The sequence below is a fragment of the Triticum aestivum genome, chromosome 5A (assembly GCF_018294505.1).
Source record: "Triticum aestivum cultivar Chinese Spring chromosome 5A, IWGSC CS RefSeq v2.1, whole genome shotgun sequence".
Classification (NCBI taxonomy): Eukaryota; Viridiplantae; Streptophyta; class Magnoliopsida; order Poales; family Poaceae; genus Triticum; species Triticum aestivum.
In genome coordinates this window covers 553,517,571-553,537,824 of record NC_057806.1, presented here as the reverse complement: position 1 = coordinate 553,537,824, position 20,254 = coordinate 553,517,571, and the positions used below count along the sequence as shown (strand labels likewise).

The 20,254-nt window shown below is 42.7% G+C and overlaps 1 protein-coding gene and 1 pseudogene across 1 annotated transcript; one reads left to right on the top strand and one right to left on the bottom strand.

Moving 5' to 3' along the window:
• Window positions 1–1,896: 1,896 nt before the first annotated feature.
• LOC123107649 (ankyrin repeat-containing protein At2g01680-like) lies at window positions 1,897–18,155 on the bottom strand (annotated as a pseudogene).
• Window positions 17,527–20,162, top strand: LOC123101539 (uncharacterized). Its single transcript, XM_044522942.1, has 3 exons — window positions 17,527–17,627; window positions 19,315–19,822; window positions 19,898–20,162. Exons 1-3 carry the CDS (start codon window positions 17,527–17,529, stop codon window positions 19,988–19,990), a joined length of 702 nt encoding a protein of 233 aa, XP_044378877.1. The 3' UTR covers window positions 19,991–20,162.
• The last annotated feature ends 92 nt before the right edge of the window (window positions 20,163–20,254 follow it).

The following is a 20,254-nucleotide window of genomic DNA, read 5'->3' as shown; positions in this document are numbered from 1 at the left end:
TTACAACAAACAAATTAGACTATAATGTTAGTAAACAGAAATGTATTAGTACTGAATTAATATATTTTTGTCAACCTCGTTTCCTTTTTGTCAGACACCTACTTTGATGGACCCCTGAACTGTGTGTCATAGAACCTGAAAATGGAAGGCTTTCTTGTTCTTGTAACATAGTCACTGCTATTTCTTTCCCTGGCACACAAATTACAGACTAATGTCACCACCTAATCATGTATATTGAAGATGATTATTTTACTTATCATCACACAACAAAGTACCTTCTGTCGTCATAGAAGATTCAGTTGGCAAGTGTGTGTTATCATTGGTATTCATACTGGTCTCCCCTCTTACGGGTTGCAGTCTTACTAATTGCACGGTCACCTCGCTTGATTCGTTTGTACTCACGATTCCTTTTCAAATAAGCTTCTCTCTGTTGTGGTGTCATCTGCATATACCTAACCCAATCACGGTTACGTTTGCGTTGAGAAGGATCCGTTGGTACAGCACCGGTTTGTTCAGTTAGGTGACGATATTGATCTACAATCATCAGCTTAATGAGACGCACACAAGAAAAGATTGGTAAACAAGGCATGGGGGGGGGGGGGGTTATGCTCTTTAGCCAACAATCATTTCTTCATGGGTAAACAGAAAATACTCCCTCTGTTGCAAATTACTTGTCGTGAACTAAAACCACGACAAGTAATTTGGAACGGAGGGAGTATGAATTAATTATCGCAGTTGATGTCCATCAGTAATGAGTGTCAATCATATTTCTACCAAAATAAATATTTTAAATGTGAACAATGAAATGGCCCAAATAAAATAGTGGAGTCATAAAAAAAATCAAGAAAAATAATCAAATAATCTTTCGTGACACACTTATCTCAAAACATAGTAGCTTTTGTAGTCTACGTACAGAATCTGCAACTTACACTGGCTTAGACAAAAACACAAACACCTTGCACGCAAAGAAAGAGCCAAGAACATCAACAAGGTATAACCAGCTAATCCTAATGACATGAAGCAATCTGACATAAAGGAATTCTCCAAACTCATAACCATCAACAGAAAAAAAAAAGGGTAATGTAGAGAAGGAGCAACTCACCTGTGCTTTTCTCCCGTGTTGTTGGCCGTCCGTCCGCACAGAGAATGTGTATTGTACATGGCGGGCTTGCCGGTGTACGGCGCGGCTGGAGAGAGCGAAGAGACGAAGACGTGCGAATCTGAATGAACGGAGACGGGGCGCAAGAGTGGCACACTTCATAACAACCAAGCCCTGCGATCTCAATAGCAAGGTCGTCAAAGAATTGAGGTACTCTGCAAGCAGATGGAAATGGAATTTTAGCAAGATGTGAGCAGGGAGATACAGGCAATGGGAGACAAGACAACGGGGATGGAGTTGTGGCAGGATGATAGCCTTGTGCTAGCTCGGGATGAAGCTTTTTGTTTTTTCCTTTTGAAATCGGGATGAAGCTTGAAGGTATGCAGTCTTTTCCGGTCCAGCAGAGCGCGTGCGGGGCTCTCTTTCAATTAAATTATTCCAAACATCGTGGGCCATGGAGCTATCAGGAAGGTGCGAGCAGCTTCCAAACGCGCGAGCGCGCGGGAGACAGCGCGGGGAGGGAGTGGTGACGGATCCAACTAATTGCAGCCGTCCGATTCGGTGGAGCTAAGGGCTGATGAATGGTGGATAAGGGGATACGTGGTGAAATCAACGGCTAAAAGTGAGTTTGTGTTACTTGGCGGGAATCAAGAGTGGAGTGTAAATCCAATTTCAAAACTGATGCATTATAGTATTAGATTAGAGATAATGTCTTACATCAAAATACTTCCATAACATTAGTTCCGTACAAGAACATGCTTACCAACCCTCCTTACAAAAAGAAAAAGGAAAAGGATTTAGCGGTGACGGTGGATCCTTGCCACCGCAGCCCAACCAAAGGTAACTATGATGGGCCAAAGTGTAGTGGTCATTATGAGCGTGTACATCCTTAGTAATTCTACCATTCCTTTGAATAACCCCTTTCTAATGCATAATGGTTGTGCAAGAATAACAAATTTAGAAATAGCATCCATATATGTACCTAACCATACGGTAGGAGCAAGGACACAGACTGCAACGGCAGTATTACGAGCATATGGACCTAGCACCATATACACACCCAGTGCAAATGAAATCGACATGAATATGAATGAGCTCGAGAAGGAAAGCACAGATAAGACTAAGTAGACTTTACGGGTGACCAAGTTAACCATTGGATTTGCAGGAAACGTGAAGCCAACGGTAGCTAGTGAAGAGCATATAAAAGCTAATGTGGTGGCCATCATGAAAGCGTCAAAAACAAAACTCCCAGCATATGTTGGCGTGACTCCACTTATATGATCATCGTTTCTGTAACCTCCAGGGATGGCAAAAGTTGCATTGTAGGCCAGTTGCTATTAGGACTGAAGCAACAACACACGTTTGTGTTGCATCTTTCAGCCTCCGTGATTCTTGGTCCTCCTCCTCTGGCTTTGGCGGCCGACGGAACGGTTCCTCAGCTTTATCCCAGCGAGCGACACCATAGTTTGCCCCAACTGACCTCAAAGCGTGGTATATTTTATTCTGAGAGTTCTGAAATAAAAACAAGAAGGATTATATGAGTACCAAATGAAGCAATGTGTCATAAATTATTTATTTTATTCAAGGGGCAAACTTGAAACTAAAACAGGGTATTACCTCTATATAATTCAATCTGAATGAAAGCTTACTGATGGATAGATCAAAGGGAGTTTCCCCCTGGTTATTTGTTATATTCAGATTCACCTCTGGATTCCCAAATAGAGCACAGAACATCCTAAAGTTCCGAGCTTGGATAGCCAAGTGCAGTGCAGTGTTTCCATCATTGTCTTGCATATTCAAAATCCAAACTAAAGATGGAGTTTCACATACATAGAACACTATGTCCCGTATTTCTTTCTCGACAGCAACATGAAGGAATGTTCTTCCGTTAGCATTGCGCAACCCAACACAATTTGGATACTTGCCATGGAAAAACCATATGGCATCTTTCGCACCTGCAGAGGCAGCCAAATGTATGGGAAAAGATCCATTATTGTCTGCTTGATACAGTACGGTGGGGTTCGCTTCGAATACTATCTTGAGCATCGATGTAGAGGTCCGGGAAATCCATACAAAACGACACCAAGGAGGTCTGCTGAGGAGCTCAAGTTGCAGACACGAGGCAGTCCCAAAAGACAACGATGAAGCAAAGTGAAGCGGCGTTCTCCCATCTTTGTCCACCTGTGTAGTAAGGCTTTTGTTCCAATGCACTAGGAACTCTATCATCACTGTCAAGAATACCCATTTTGTGTTAGTGAAACAAAGTAGGAATTATCTTAATCTGAATAACATTTCGTAGAATTGGGCGTTAATTTAACCATGTTCTTATATCAAGACGATGAGGATAACAACATCCTACGTTGCGGAGATACTTCAGAAAGCGCGTGTATCCAGCCGGATACTGCCCCGATACAACACGATACGTATCTCGTAAGTATCCCTCGATGTTTTGATTTAAAAAAATGTTTGATACATCTGGATACTGTTGCAATACGTTTTGGATACCTGAAACCTCTCGTTCGACATGAAATCCCCTCAATATATAGTAAAAGCGCACCTTTTGAAGATTCCCAACATAGGCATGAGTTCATGTCAAAACATGACTATTAATGTTCTTGTTCAATTGAAAGGTGAGCAAGAGAGAGTTGATGCACTCATGGAGCAGCAAGCCTAGGGAAATCCCACTGCCAATTAATGTAAGTGGACCAAGTGCAAGAAAAGAAAGGGGGTAATCTATTGAGGCATGCTCTGAGCTAGAAGCTTCTTTTTTTTAGAGAAGTGCATCATAGGTCCTCGGACTATTTCAGAGGTTTCACGTAGATCCTCGAACTATGAAAATCACCATCCAGGTCATCAAATTGCAATATGTGTGTCATCCTGGTCCTCAAACTATTTCAAAGGTGTTACGTAGGTCCTTCAACTATTACACTTCAAGGATTTTGAGGACGTAGATGACACTTTTCATAGTTTGAGGACCTACATGACACCTTCGAAATAGTTCGAGAACCTAGGATGCAGTTCACTCTTTATTTTCATATTTTTAATAATTAATACATGTAATATCTATATATAAATGTATCCCTGCATCCATGTTTTTAGAAAATTGGCGCATCGGACGTATCCTGATATCGTGTATCCGATACGTATCCAAGTATCCGTGCAACATAGACACCATCAACAACAACAAATACGTAAGTGTAGAGAACTATATCTACTTTATGCTAAAAGCACAATTTTGCCCCCCCCCCCCCTACTTATGATGCCTGGTTGCATGCATCTCGACACCTTTACAGAGATATGTGAGATGATGAAAATGAAGCGCAAATCCTCATGCGGTAAAACTAAAAATGTTTCATTTCTCTTTCAGAGCAAAAGCAAACGAAGAGTTCCTATCTCTTTTGAGAGTACCCGTTACAAAATGCGAAATATGTTGCAATATATTTATGACTAAGTTTTCTTGGATTTTCTAGTATATTTCCTTTTTTCTGAACATTCCTTTGATCGAGGATACTATTCCATTTGTTTCATATTCAAAATAGGTTTTCATTTGAAAAAATTTATGGCATATCTCTACTTTTAATGGAGCAGTTGGTAGTCTCGCTTTCAGGTTTTATTTCGTCCCACCTTTCATGGTTTTTTTGGTACCTCGTCCCACCTCACACTGAACCGTCACGAACCGAAAAAACCGCGTACCGAAGCCCCCACCCGCCCCACGCACTCCAGGGCCTAACCTCCGATCGCACCCAAGACAATCAAGCGAAAAAAACCTACGAAAATTAACCAGCGAAAAAAACCTAATGGAGGAGTTGATACTCTGGTACAGTTTATTTTCAACACTTTCCTAATTACAAAAGATCACGGATCTAACTTTCCTATCTTCGCCAAATCAACGAATCTCTTTCATTAATGCAATTTGCTTTAGGAAACAAATAATAGATTCTTTCCTACCTTAGCCAAATCAACGGATCTCTCTCATTAATGCAATTTGCTTTAGGAAACAAATAATAGATTCTTTCCTACCTTAGCCAAATCAACGGTTCTCTCTCATTAATGCAATTTGCTTTAGCAAACAAATAATAGATTTTTTCCTACCTTAGCCAAATCAACGGATCTCTCCCATTAATGCAATTTGCTTTAGCAAACAAATAATAGATTCTTTCCTACCTTAGCCAAATCAACGGATCTCTCTCATTAATGCAATTTGCTTTAGGAGACAAATAATAGATTATTTCCTACCTTAGTCAAATCAACGGATCTCTCTCATTAATGCAATTTGCTTTAGGAAATAAATAATATATTCTTTCCTACCTTGGCCAAATCAACGGATCTCTCTCATTAATGCAATTTGCTTTAGGAGATAAATAATAGATTCTTTCCTACCTTAGCCAAATCAACGGATCTCTCTCATTAATGCAATTTGCTTTAGGAAACAAATAATAGATTCTTTCCTACCTTAATTAGCCAAATCAACGGTTCTCTCTCATTGATGCAATTTTCTTTAGGAAACAAATAATCTCTAATCTCTAATTCTCTAATAATAATAATCTCTACTCCTAATGGAGCAGTTGGTAGTCTCGCTTCCAGGTTTTTTTTCGTCCCACCACTTTCGTCCGGTTTTTTTCGTAGGTTAACCGTCGTAGATTTTTTTCGTTGCCTCCCCCACTTCATCGGTTTATTTTCACTTCACCCTCTCACACAACGAAAAAAACTGAACGGATCAGAACTTTCCATACTGACGCAAATTATTTAGTAATGTCTTTATGTAAAAGAATCAATCACAATCAATCTCTAAAGATTAAATCTAAATTAATTAATCTTCATAATGTTTGTTTCCTTCCGAATCACGTCCATAACTTTCCTTCCTTGTTTGGGCAAAAACTGTTTGGTAGCAGAGATTAGGAAGCTTCCTATGAGTGTAGTAATAGGAAGTATTCTTTTTCTTGATGATTCGTTTCCATACCGACGCAAATTATTTAGTAATGTCTTTATGTAAAAGAATCAATCACAATCAATCTCTAAAGATCAAATCTAAATTAATTAATCTTCATAACGTTTGTTTCCTTCCGAATCACGCCCATAACTTTCCTTCCTTGTTTGGGCAGAAACTGTTTGGTAGTAGAGATTAGGAAGCTTCCTATGAGTGTAGTAATAGGAAGTATTCTTTTTCTTGATGATTCATTTCCATGCATGATGATAGTAAATTAGGCCAACATTCACCACTATTTATCAACATCATCAATCGTATCCATTCCTACCAGTTTTAAGGGAATCTGCTCGCTATGTCTTTTTTAAGGGGATCCGCTTGCTAAGTCATCATCGCACGTTATTTTCACAAGCAATTCCCCTAAAAAAGGCGTGGGTATTGGTAGTTGAACGCCCGCTAGGTTTTCCGCCTGTCCCATCCTCGCGCTGTGTCGCCGCCACCCGCCGAATTTCCAGCCGCCCGAGCCCGTTAACTTCGCCAGCCATCGAGTCGACTGCCCCCGCCCCAAACCCCCATCCCCGAGCACTAGCTATCGCCGCGTTGCCGCCCCAAGCTCCACGCCACTGGGAACGAATCAAGCGCCGTCCCGACACCGCCGTCGCCGGCCCAGCACCTCCAGCCTTGCATGGACAGCTTCAATGTGCAGTCTCCCTTGCTGCCTCACCTTCTGCCAGCGCATGCAGCGGTGGGGTTGGACGCGTGCGTGCTTGCTAACTTGCTCTCCGTGCGTACGTACTTGCTCTGTGTGCGTCGCACCGGCCAATGCGCATGATGCGTGTGTGCCTGCTTTTCTGTATGTGTATGCCAGCGTGATGCGTGTGTGCGTTGCTGTGTGTGTATGATATAGATGGCCCGAGTGTGTGCATGCTGTGCTCTGCTCTCTGCTGATCTATGTGTTGGTGCTCCTGCTATATGTTCATGCCATACAAATGAAATTTCTGTTAATCTTCTGACATGTTGAATTGGTTCTCTCTGTCTTCTGAGGGGGTGAATGCAAAGCAGTCTATTAAGCTAGGCATTATTGCTGAGCTAAATTGACAAAAAAATATTGGTAGCCATAGTTGTAGTTTAAGTAGTAGCGAGTTGTCTGATATGTATAAAGAGCCCGTTGCAACTGAGCCCGTTGCTAAATTGACAAAAAAAGGTCGCCAGTGTCACTTGATATGTATGAGAATATTAAATGTATTATTAACATGATTAATATTGAACTCTTAAAGTTAATGTGGCCCCGTTGCAACGCACGGGCGTTCTTCTAGTCTCTACTCCTAATGTCTCAGTTGGTAGTCTCCGTTCCGGGTTTATTTTCGTCTCACCTACCATGATTTTTTTTCGCCCCACCACTTTCGCTGGGTTTTTTTCGTTGTTTTTTTTTCGTCTTATTTCCGGTGCCGCAAAGCCGATACTCCACCCCACGCTCCATCCTCTCACGGTCTCACCCTCCATCTTTCTCATCCCTCTCGCCCGCTTAGGGTTCCACGCCGCTGCCTCCATGCCCAGTGTGCCGCCGCCGGGCGTTCTCCTCCCTCCACCTCCGGCTCTCCTCCATCATGGTTCTTCCTTGCCCCCCCCCCCTCCCCAATTTCTTCCCTAACCCGACTATGGTTCTCACCTTTCGTCGCTTCTCTTTCAGTAGTACCTCATCGCGTTGATCTGCGAGCACGCCAAGAACCGGGAGAGGGTGGCTGCGGAGGCCACCGAGGCGGGCGAGGAGTCGTCGCCTCCGGCCGCCATGCTGCCCCCGCCCCCCCCCCCTTGTTCCACGTCTTCCTGCATTCAGTCTCCATGGTGCCACCGGGAACGAGAGGCGGTCATGATCGGCTGTGCGAGGGAAAATCTAAAGAGGCCAGAAACGGGATCGGTGGCGGCCTACTCATCTCCCGCTCTGCTAGGAACAAGAGTAGTGTCGGCCAGGTCTGGAAGTGCCTCTCCTCTGCACACCACCAGATCGATGTTCCCAATCCCGTCCAACCCCATCTTTCCCATTGCCCTCCACCGCTGAACTATCAGCAGCGGCGGTGCCTCCGTATTCCACCCTTGCAGCGAGAAGGGTCGCACGACGTCCCCTGATGGCGTCGCGGACAGCCCCTTTGGCTCGTATGCGCCTGATGTTTCGTATAGCAGCGGCACTGCCACCCATGCGTTCAGGTTCTGGCACCTGGTTAAAAACGGTAAGCATCTCATGATCCATCCCGAGTTCACGAAATTTCACTGGTTTCTATGATTTAGTATTGCACATGCATCAGTTTCAGAACCCGAGCAAAAGTAGCCTGGCTGCTTCTACTTACCCGACTTCATCAGTTTAGTTGGATGGCTTGGATCGCTAATAAATTGAGTGAGTCCGTCTTTGCATTTTTAGTTGTTGAACTTGTGATAACAGTAGCGGCCTTATCTTAAGTCATAGTTTAGTTAATCCTAGCTAATTACTCACCACGGATTGTATTTTTTTCACTGTTCGGATATATTTCTTGCCAATGACCAAAATATATGGATTGGTAAGTATGCTCTACTAAAACCAGATAGGAAAAATACTTGAAAAATAATTGCACTATGAATAGTTGAAATAACTAACGGGGTTATCTTGTGTTCCGAATATATTGTCTGAAACATGTGATTTTGGGCCGCCCAAAGTATCGACTTCTGATGATTTATTAGAGCCCTTAATTAAGTTGTTCTTGCTCAACCCATAGGTAGATGTTCTAATTAAGTTCCTTATGATTTGATACACTATGTCTCCTCTGAGGTTGTAGGAACCAATTACATGTTCTCTGAACTTCTTGCTGACATTCCATATGGCTCCAAGTCCACCATATGGTTGCTAGGCAAGTATTCAAATCTAATTAACATTCCGTTGCATGTGTTGCTCGCATTATTATCTTGGCTAAACATCTGCAATTTTCAGGTTGCTGCATCTATGAGATGACTGCGCTGAATCATGGATTCAAAGCATTTCTAGGTAGCTACGTTGACATGCTCTTTAAGTTACAGTTCCTTCTTCCCCGCAAAAATAAAAGAAAAAAATTACAGCTCCTTGTTGTAAGTTGTAATATATGATGTTTCACCAAAAGTTGTATGTCAGATGATGTTTTTTCATAACAGGATCGCAATATGCAGACACTGATAAACAAGTCTGTTGTTGCTCCTCTATCGACTATATTTTCGGGTGCATTCTAAGCACTTGCAATGCATTAACTTGTACCGAGTTCTTGTGAGCTATTCATGACACATCTGAAATTTTTATAGTATATTTATTTAGGTCATTCAGTAGGGGACTCATATAAAGCATGTTGCGCAGAAGTCCATATCATAGATCAAGTGTGAGTCATTTTCATAGAGCATATTTATTTTATTTTTATATAAATGAATATACTCTTGTTTCTGCACTCAGTTACGCACCACATTGCCTCATATTGATTGGGATTTTCATGCAGTTTGATGTAGTATACTACATATTTTTCTTTAAAGAATGTGATCATTGTTTGATGTAGTATACTACATAACCAGGTAAGATTATCCATCTTTTCTTCGCTAATATTAAGTACTCTTTTGATGTAGTACTCTTTGTTGTGCTCTCTGTAAAGGCGTCATCATGGCAAGAAGTCCAGGTAAGATTATCCATCTTTTCTTTGCTAATATTAAGTTTCTTAGCTAATGTCCTTCTAGCCTAGAGCATGTTCATCTGACTAATCAAGCTAACTCAAACCACTTGGATATGAAGTACACTTACCACAACTTGCTATGTGCTGACTTAAGTTTTCCTTTTAGTAAAAGAAACATGCCGGGTTTTTTTGTGGTTTATGGCTTCATGCTCAGTGTAAAACCATAAGGATCTCTACTCCTAATGTCTCACTTGGTGGGATAGCCTCCCCGGTTTTTTCTGTATCCCACTTTCCTATGGTTTATTTGTCGTTTTTTTATCTCCACTTCCCCCTACGCACGCACAAAAATACTCCACCCCCGCACGAAACTCCGCTCCTCTCGGTCCCTGTCTCTCGGGCCGTCGACCGTCTCCCTTCTCCACCCATCACCGCCGTCACATCGAAGGGGCCGACCTGACCTTGATGCCTTGGAAGACATGTTTGTACCATCCCTCGATGCCTTGCTCTGCCCTGATCTGCTAGAAAGGCAGGTGGCAGCGGGGATTGGAGAGAGGAGACGAGAGGAAGGAGGCTGATCGGAGATAGACAGGATGGTCTTGGTCCGGAGTAATACGAGAACGACAGGTGGAAGGCTGGACAACGTTGGATGGAAGGGAGAGCGGGAGAGACAGGGTGGGCATGAGGTGACGAGGTCAATTTGGTTGCCGGTGAGGTTGAGGGAGACAAGCCACCGTGTAGCTTTTTGTAGCCGCTAGCGTGCATGCTTGCTTGCTGATGTGCACTTGTTACTATTGCTGCTTCGCATGTGTGTGGTGTGCCCCTGCCACTGTGCGCTTGCTGTCATTACTGAGCGTGTGTGTGTTCTATGCGCTTGTTGTCATGCTGTCTGGTAAAATCATATGCACTTCTTTTTGTTTTGCTGAACAATTCATGACCACTCTTGAGCAAAAGCCACATGAACTTAGTTTGAGCTCTCATGTTGTTAAATGAAGCATGATTTTAGCAAGCTGAGCAATGCTTCTATTTCCTAACTTAACAGGAAACTTTCAGTTCTGTTTGTATTGTTCCAATCTGTTTTTACACTATTATGTAATCGCCATGCGTATACATCAAGGGATTACAACATCTTGATTATTATTTTTATGATTATTTCCTTTCTTACATTGCTGATCCATGATCTTCCTGCAGATTTCAATGTTGACTTGAATCCTGTTAGGAGTTGATCAAGATATCTGCTATGTTCTGATGCAATCACATATTAATTTGATAGAGAGAACGGCGTGGCAGCAGAAGTAACGAGATATGGTCTTCCAACTATAAATGCCTAAATTTTGTTTAATATATGTCCATATAAAGAAAATTGTATTGTTTCAACTATTGAATCTTTCATCAAGTGGTTGTTTAATTCATATGTATCACAACTTTTAAATTAATTATTATTTTAGCTATATTATAGTTTGAGCCGAGGGCTTCTTACAATTCTTACTGCTACTAATTTACACTTCCTAGATTCATTTTCTCACATGAGTTTGTTTAGAGCATGGTATTTGATAAATGAGTTTAGAACACTCTTATACTAGATGGATTGACACTTACCAAAGATTGATCCCAAGCAGAACTACAACCTGTTCATGGATTACCTGCAGGCCCGCATTCTAACAGACAACATTGGGCAACCTCGACATCACCAGCGGCTACACAGAGGCCACGAAGAAGTTTGGATACGAGATTGATGATGTAGCTGGACGGGTTAGCAAGCTTTGTTGTAAGTGATTCATACACTTGGGACTAACACTATTTAATTGATGCTTTGTTTGATTGTGAAATTGTCTAATTGAAGTACTAAGTTTTGTTTCGATTTTGTAGAAGCGGTTTACAAATTTGGTTGGGTGGCTTAGATTTTTTATCCACTATTTAACTAAACAAAAAATCTTACAACATGCACGATGCGAGAGAACCACTATAGTATTAGATCTGAAGCCATAAATTTATCTTGATTAATATTGTAACCTTGTTGAAAGTATCTTTTGCGTGTCTCAGAACTCAGCGAATTAGTATGAATATTTCTAGAAACAATTTTATAACTAAATACATGGGTTGGTTGCCGATTATTGGTAAAGAAGAATTGGAAATCAGTTGTTTACTATATCACTGTGAGCAGATCATTAGGGTCTACAAGTTTGGACTTGCATACATTGTCCTTTATCTAGAAAATTCATAATAACTATGATGTTTAACACTTTTGAGAGCTTTAGCCCGTGGGAGATTGTCAGCCATGACAATCTTACAATCTTTTTTATCTAGAAAATCCATAATAACTATGATGTTTAACACTTTTGAGAGCTTTAGCCCGTGGAAGATTGTCAGCCATGGCAATCTTATAGTCTTTTTATCTAGAAAATCCATAATAACTATGATGTTTAACACTTTTGAGAACTTTATCCCGTGGGAGATTGTCAGCCAACAATGTATACCCAATCAAAAAATTCAGCCACGTGAAAGTTCTCCAGATGGTATGTAGGTCTATTGTAGACAAAATATTGATTAATAGCTTCTGACACAGTTTTTAGTGATTTGTAATACCCTCAAAAATTCAAATATACAAGTGTTACTCGGCAAAACTAATTATGTTGTGTAGATATTACTGTAATAGAGATCCATTTCTATACTTCACTCATATGCATGGTTGAGTAGTAGTACTTGTGATACGTGATGTGTAAAGTGAAACATGGTTGACATGTCTTTGTGACAGCGCTGGAGGAGAAGACGTCAAGGGCGGTAGAGGACATGTTTTAGAAGATGTTGAGGGCGGGGGTGGAGGAAATAGCCAAATGGGGTTCCTCGGCGCCAGCGAGAAGTAGGCCGATGGGTTCCGTTGTAGCACTGAGATGTTGTGTGATTCATTCATTCGTTTGATCCCTCCTTATTGCACTTGAATCAGATCTATAAACCTCGGGTTTTTCTTCTTCAGTAGAACATGACCCAGAGCATAATTTCATGCTCCGAGTTTGGCTTATTTAATTTACTATGATGCAATATTTGCTGCTAATAATTATAGTAGTTTAGATTTTAAAATGCAATATTATATACCATGTGTGTGGATGGAACAAAATATAAACTCATGTACTCTGGTTGTATGTGGTTTCTCTATTTTTTCTGATATGGCCTTGAGGTGCAGGAAGTCTGAGGAGAGGCAGTCGGTCAAGTTCTTGCTGGAGAGGGAGGTGCATGCGTACCTTTGCGGAGTTCTTGCATGGGTATATGGTGAACAAGGAAAAGATAGAGTTGCTGCTATGCGAGAAGACTTGTAGTCTTTTTAGCACAGACCTGTATGTGTTTTTGAAGGATATAGTGTCCAACAGTGTAAGAGCATCTTTTACTGACAGGAATTTCTTAGAGATTTGGAGTTTGTGTATATAGTCCATTACTTCGAAATAACTTTCCTTAAGATTGTAGGATTCAGAACTACAGATTTTGTTTCTATGATCTACTTCGCATGCAATTCTGAACAAAACTTAAATTGGGACACACCTCACAAAAAGGCAACTCATCCCATCATCAGTAGTGAAAGGCTCAACGACAACTACCAGAGTCATATAGAAGGTAAGTCATCTCCCAAGCATTGATTTTATTTGGAATTGTGCAGGTTCAGATCTATGCAAGTCAAAACTTAGTTATGTCTATAGAAAGGGTAATCTTCAAAGTTGGTATATTTTGTGGTATTTTGGAGGAGGAGCTCAAGGGCTTCACTGAACTCCGGCAGGGGTGTCAGGGCTGCCAATGACCTCCACATAGCTATGATATTGCTTAAACCGATTGTAACAACTAGATTCTCTTCAATATCTATATTAATTTGTAGAAAGGGTCAGGTTTGGGAAATCCATGAACGAGCTGCTACTAAATTAGTGGGCCTTTGGACAATACCTGGAGTATTGCATTAATTCGATGTTGTCATGACCTTATTTATGATCACTTATGTACATGTTTGGAGTGTTCGTAGGAATGAGATTTGAGCGTAGTCCTTCCTTTACACTTTTAGCTGGATTTCTGACGAGTGGTTATATGATTGGCCATGGTAGCTCATATGTCAATTAATCAGGAGAGTGAACAATACAATAATGCAAATCTGCCTCCCCTTCTCTGTTTTGAGTCATTGTTAATCATCCCAACAGCCATACCCGAGGTGGTCAATGCGGTCTTGTCAATGGCATATAGGGATGATATAACCCTCCCTTTCACTCGGCAAAACTAATTATGTTGTGTGCATAGTACTGTAATAGTGATCCATTCCTATACTTCACTCATATGCATGGTTGAGTAATAGTACTTGTGATATGTGAGGCGTGAAGTGAAACATGGTTGACATGGCTTTGCGATGGCGCTGGCGGAGAAGACGTCAAGGGCGACAGAGGACATGTTATACAAGATGTTGAGGCCTGGGGCGGAGGAAATAGCCAAATGGGATTCCTCGACGCCAGTGAGGAGGCTGATGGGTTCCCTTGTAGAAATGATATATTACGTGATTCATTCATGCATTTGTTCCCTCCTTATTTCACTTGAATCAGATCAATAAACCTCGGGGTTATTTTTCTTCAACAGAACATGATCCACGGCATAATTTCATGCTCTGAGTTTGGCTTATTTAAATGCAACATTATATACCATGTATATGGATGGAACAAAATATAAACTCAAATTGAATGTCAAGCATTAATTTGTAGTGCTATATGATGCAGGTTTGCTATATGTGTAGAATATGATTTTCTCCTTAGAGAATCTCCTAGATGGAGTTGTCTTGCTGATATACTTGTGAAAGTTGGCATGATCTTACCATGAATCAACTCACAATGTTATCATTCACTTAACTGGCCTTTTCATAAAAACCCAGTTGGTTAAAAGCCTATTGGGCAAAATATTTACAAGGATTACATGTATGCAATTTACATGGGGCTATGTAATGTTAGAGATCCAGAAGGTTGAAGTTGTGTGCAATGGTCATTGGAATGGTTACCATGCTAAGAGCAAGACCTATTGTTAAACAATATCATGTTATTCATTATTGTTGAACTTAAATTATTACATTCAATGTGATTGCGTAATACCTGATTGTTGTGTTTCTAATTAAAGCACATTCTGTGACTATATTCCAGTCGGGTGTTGTTAGATCAAGCTACTGCAGTTGCACCCGAGATGAGAAGATGGTAAATGAAAGATGTTGATTATAAATACTTTACTACTTACATATTGTTCATGAAAACATCAAGTAATTATAAGTATCATTTGCGATCGCCATTGATCATATTGGATACCGGATGACTGTTTTCCTGGCCTTCAAAGAAGAAATATCCTAGAAGTTGAGCCCAGCCGGAGGGGCCTCGATACTTTTGAGCCAAGAAAAGTAGATGAGGTCTGTCCAACATGTTGTGAGCTATGAATAATAGATGCGGAAGGGCTCAAATATTTTGTGTTTCCATGGTTCCTAAATGGTATGGTTCTAAGTCCCTAATTTTGTATGTAATAGTTTTCTAGGCAATTGCATAATGCAATCAAGTTTCTGGTTGTAGTAGTACATTGGAGCATTTGTTTGAAGGGTTCAAAATCCTCCATGTGTTGTCTTTAATTAATGGATAGTAACAATGGACCAGATTCCTGAGACGGTCGATCTTAAGCATAAAAGGCATCCAAGTGCTATCAACGCTTATTTTTTGCATCAGATCTGATAAGTCTTTCTATGTAAACATAGTCAAATTTCATTTTCTTATTGTAAGGATTTTTTTAAAAAAATTGTCTATTAATAGCTATCTTTTATATAGATGTAAAATTTGACATGCATTATGTTAACATATGGAACCAGTAAAAAGTTAAAAATAACCACAACCAATATTTTTTTAATGCCCGTAGCAACGCACGGGCAGTCTACTAGTAAGTTATAGTTTATCAAATGTATGCTAAAGGTAGGCTCAAAATTCGAGGGGACGCCAAGTTTTAGAATGAGGGAGTAGACATGGAAGTTGTAAAATATATATGCATTTAGTGAGTACCTGAGTCTCTGTGTGGAAGAACACCAACATGCAGGGCATTTTGTCCATCTGCGCCGGAATAGGAGAGATTGCCACCACTCTTATCGTACAGAATCAATTGTACTCTTCCCCAGCAAGATGGCTAGATACAAGGGTGAAACGCCATCCGCAGGATAATTAGCTAACTCTGGATCAGCACCCATGAGCAGTTTGACTATATTCTTCTCTTCCGGTGCGCCCGCAGCATCATCCTTATTCCTTTTTTCTCCGGCGGTGTCAGTAGCATCAAGCAAAGCTCCTCTCTCCTTCTGACCTAGAATTGTACCGTCTTCGTGTCGGACAGCCTCGTGCAGGGCCGTCTCATGACGCTTATTTTCCATTCTCAGGAGGCTGAGCTTCGTGTCGGCACCCTCGCGTGCAGCTAGATCAACAAGATAAGAAACCATTTTGGAGTTCCCAGCTCGGGCAGCACAATGCAAGGGTGTGTCACCCTTGTGATTCCTCGCAAACAGGAGCCCCCTGTCCCTTCCGTAGATGATGCCGGCATACTCCAGGAAATGTTTGCCATCCTCGTGATTCTGCGCGACCACATGTAGTGCAGTATCACCATCAGGAGTGACGCCCTTGAGGAGTGCTCCAGCTGCAAGTGAAGCAGCAGGCTGGTCGTCGACGCCCTCTTCTACATCACCAAAAATTGACACTGCAGTTCTTCCTTGGCCACTGCTGCCTCCCTCTACCAACTCGAGAAATTCTTGAGAAATAATCATCAGTGGTGGACGTTTTGCGTCTTCCCTCTCTAAAAGGACATTCAGCGCCATCGAGGAGCCCTCGCGCGCCGATAACAGAAGCAAGGGGTTGATGGTACCGGCTGGGGATTGGTCCTCTTCGGAAGGCTTCTTACTCGTCGCCGTCGCATCAACCATCGACATGGTATCCTCCTTGTTCAGCCCATCCTTCAACTTGTAGACTTCGCCACCGTCGGTGGCCACCATCAGCTTGGCGTCCATGGCCGCTGTGTGGTTTTAGTGTTGGAATTCGACCACAGGATCGATCATATCAAATCACAGACGAACATAAGCACACGCGAAAACTTTCGCCAAAGGCACATGTCGTGCCTTTCTTTTTTATTTATTAATTTTTTGTTTTCTTTTTCGGTACAACTCACGCAGGGCATATGTATATATATACACAGCCCAACGCACACGGCCACACGTACAAGTCCTAAACAGACTTGTATTACACCTTGACTCACGTAGACAATATACTACTAGGACACGGCTAACCAATCCCAATCAGACTACTACTCCAAGCCATACATGTACTACAGAAACTAGACCAACTAGTACGTAGTACTTCAATACCTGATCGCTAATTAACTTAGCTAACACTAATAAACCATCTTTAACAAGATTATCTAACAATCTCCTCCTAATCTTGATGCTGTCATCTCCTTTATGCTCTTTCTCATCTTGACTCGTTGAATATCCGCAACTTGTTGATCCAAACTCCGACGCATGATACGGACTACCAGCCCACACGGTCGCATCTACGCGTGCAACGTGCAAGACTGGACGCATCATCAGTCTTCACGTCGTTCAACTTAACTGGTCACTGTCCCACTATACGCCGAACTTGATCTTCAACTGTCATATCCATATCCGTACACTGAGTATAACCCGCTTGGAAACATGCAACGCCTCTCCTTTGCTGCCATGTTGTGCCACCGCCATTGCTTGGCCGCTGCCTTGCACTCAGTTCGCACCATACTCCCTGTACTTGCTTACAGTAGATCCACTCTCCACTGCTCGCACATCTCCTCGCTTTACGATGGCTTCACCTACCACCGTTCGTCTTCGGCATCACACCGAACCCACGCTGGCCGCTACCAGGATGCTCCACGAGGACATGGACATGACTCACAGAACACCGTGCACACCGCTTCCACTTCAACGAATCATCACCAAGACGAGCACTTGGACACGAGGACGACTCACATACGCAACGACAACTGACCATGCAAACTCGCACGACTCCTCGACTCATCCGACACCTCGTAGACGACGATCTTGATGACTTTCCGGCACCGCACCTCGGCACCACCACTCCCATCAACGATCATCTTCTACCACCTTGCTGACGACATCCTGCCGCCTCCCTCCATGTCGCTCCGCCGACCGACAATCGCTTGATCCTCCTTATCGCTGCACCACCTAGCGAGTTCATCGCCCGCTCCTCCTTGTTGCTGCACCACCCAGCGACCATATCGCCCGCCCCGAGGCGCTAGTAAGTCACCTCCCCGGGGCAAGCACGGATTCAAATCGACCTTGCTCTAGATACCAATTGTTGGAATTCGACCATAGGATCGATCACATCAAATCACAGACAAACACAAGCACACGCGAAGACTTTCGCCAAAGGCACGTGTCATGCCTTTCTTTTTTATTTATTGATTTTTTGTTTTCTTTTTCGGTACAACTCACGCGGGGCATATGTATATATATACACAGCCCAACGCACACGGCCACACGTACAAGTCCTAAACGGACTTGCATTACACCTTGACTCACGTAGACAATATACTACTAGGACACGGCTAACCAATCCCAATCAGACTACTACTCCAAGCCATACATGTACTACAGAAACTAGACCAACTAGTACATAGTACTTCAATACCTGATCGCTAATTAACTTAGCTAACACTAATAAACCATCTTTAACAAGATTATCTAACATTTAGAAGTTGGTTGGAGTGTTTGAGGTTGGTTGTGCTCCCAAACCCCGTCTCGGCGCACTCTTAAAATCCTTTCTGATTAACCAAGTCGTGCTCTTAATTAGTTGGTTGCTCTTTCGCACACAAGTCTAATCTTAATTGTTTCTCATTTCATGGTGGACATTCCTCTGGGGCACATGGCCGTCTATGTGCTCCAAACCTACTCCTGTATTAATCAATATTCACAGTGTCCTTGAGATGTGCAAGGTCACATGAACACCCGGGGCTCTATAGCTGCTCTTGTAATTTCTATCTTCACGAGGGATGGTGCATAGTCTATGGTGGACTAGGCCACCTATCTCTACACCGTAATATTGAGCCTTTTTTCACTGAGCCGTCATCTTTGACTACTTGTCATTTTTACCTCCTCTCTTCTTTGACTTGTTGATCATAGCTTGGATTTTTGGGTTATTTGACAGGACCTAGACGATTTTACCACGTATGCGTAGGACGATAAGGCAGGACCCGTGAGTAAAATTACATGTTCTCACAGCACAACGTATACTCAACTTCTTTTTTTGTGACGACCTCACTTGTAGACTTGTAGTTGTGGTTATTATATTCCTTACCGCTCATCTAAAAGAAAAGAGGAAAAAGAATGCCGGCCAGCGGCTAGGAATGCCCAAATGATTGTGATTTGCCTTCATTGAACATATAAACCCTCAAGAACTGCTAGGCACGAAGAAGCCATCCACGTCGCCCCGTATAGCGCTGTGCCGCGTGTAAATTCGCCCCGTATAGCGTTGTGCCACCGCGTGCAAATCGATGTCCTCCCAGGGGCATTTTCGTCATTTCACGCATTGATGAACATATAAAGGCCAGACAACGCAGTGAGCGAGCAGAACGAAGCCAGCCCGTGACCTAATCCGCCACCAACCGCAGACGCCTCCGCCTCTCCTGTCGCCGCCGCCTCCTCCTCTCCTGCTGCCGCTGCCTCCTCTCCTCCACTTCTCTCCTCCTTCCGTCGAAGAGCTAACGCGTGGTCACTGTTGTCACTCGCCCCTCTCCTGCTCCCACGTCTTCGACCCCGCCCTCGCCAGCTCCCGATGCTCTGTCGAGTGGAGAAGAGGGGTGCGGCAGAGAAGGAGACCGGAGGATGGCGATGGTGGAAGGAGCAGCAGGGTTGGAGCACCCTGGCCATCGTACCCATCCCCAACGCCTCACCCGCTTCCTCCGCACTTCGCCCCGTTCCCCTCCTTCCATGCTCTCCACTACGCCTCCTGCTCTCCTTCAGTTTTCTCTTTGGCGATGCTGGCAAAGAAAGTGCACACGAGCGGTGGATCCGTGCCGGAGAAGGGTGGCGGTGACTGCGCTCCGGTCGTGGTGGGGTGCAGCCACCGGGAAGATAAAGTAGGTCTCCCGCCCGTCTCCGCCTCTCACCGCGCCCTTGCTTGTTGGTTCGCTGATGAGGAATGCTGGATGCAGGGTGAGGACTTGTTGGTGAGCTGCTACTACATCGACTGCGGCATGAACGAGTTTGCAATATTGCCGGCGCAGGTGAGCTACCTATCTTCTTAACTGCTCTTATTAATTCCTTAAGTGAATATTCAGTCATTCGCTGCTTTGCTGTGCTGCTAATGCATTTATCTAAACTGAATCCGGCGATGCATTATCAGAGGATCCCGCTTTGATTTCTTTATAAATAATCTGATAATCATATACTCCATCCGTCCCATAATATAAGAGCGTTTTTGACACTCAGCCAGAGTAATAGTTTGACTGTACTGAATTCGCTTGTCTGAAATCATTCAGTAACATTTCTTAGCTGAATATTTTGTCATT

Bases quoted from the DNA above. Each gene is read 5' to 3' on its own strand.
- LOC123101539 (XM_044522942.1), top strand. From the start codon at position 17,527: ATGGCTTCACCTACCACCGTTCGTCTTCGGCATCACACCGAACCCACG. The intron at 17,628-19,314 runs GTGCACACCGCT...GTGAGCGAGCAG, and splicing joins GACATGACTCACAGAACACC to AACGAAGCCAGCCCGTGACC. The intron at 19,823-19,897 runs GTAGGTCTCCCG...TGCTGGATGCAG, and splicing joins GCAGCCACCGGGAAGATAAA to GGTGAGGACTTGTTGGTGAG.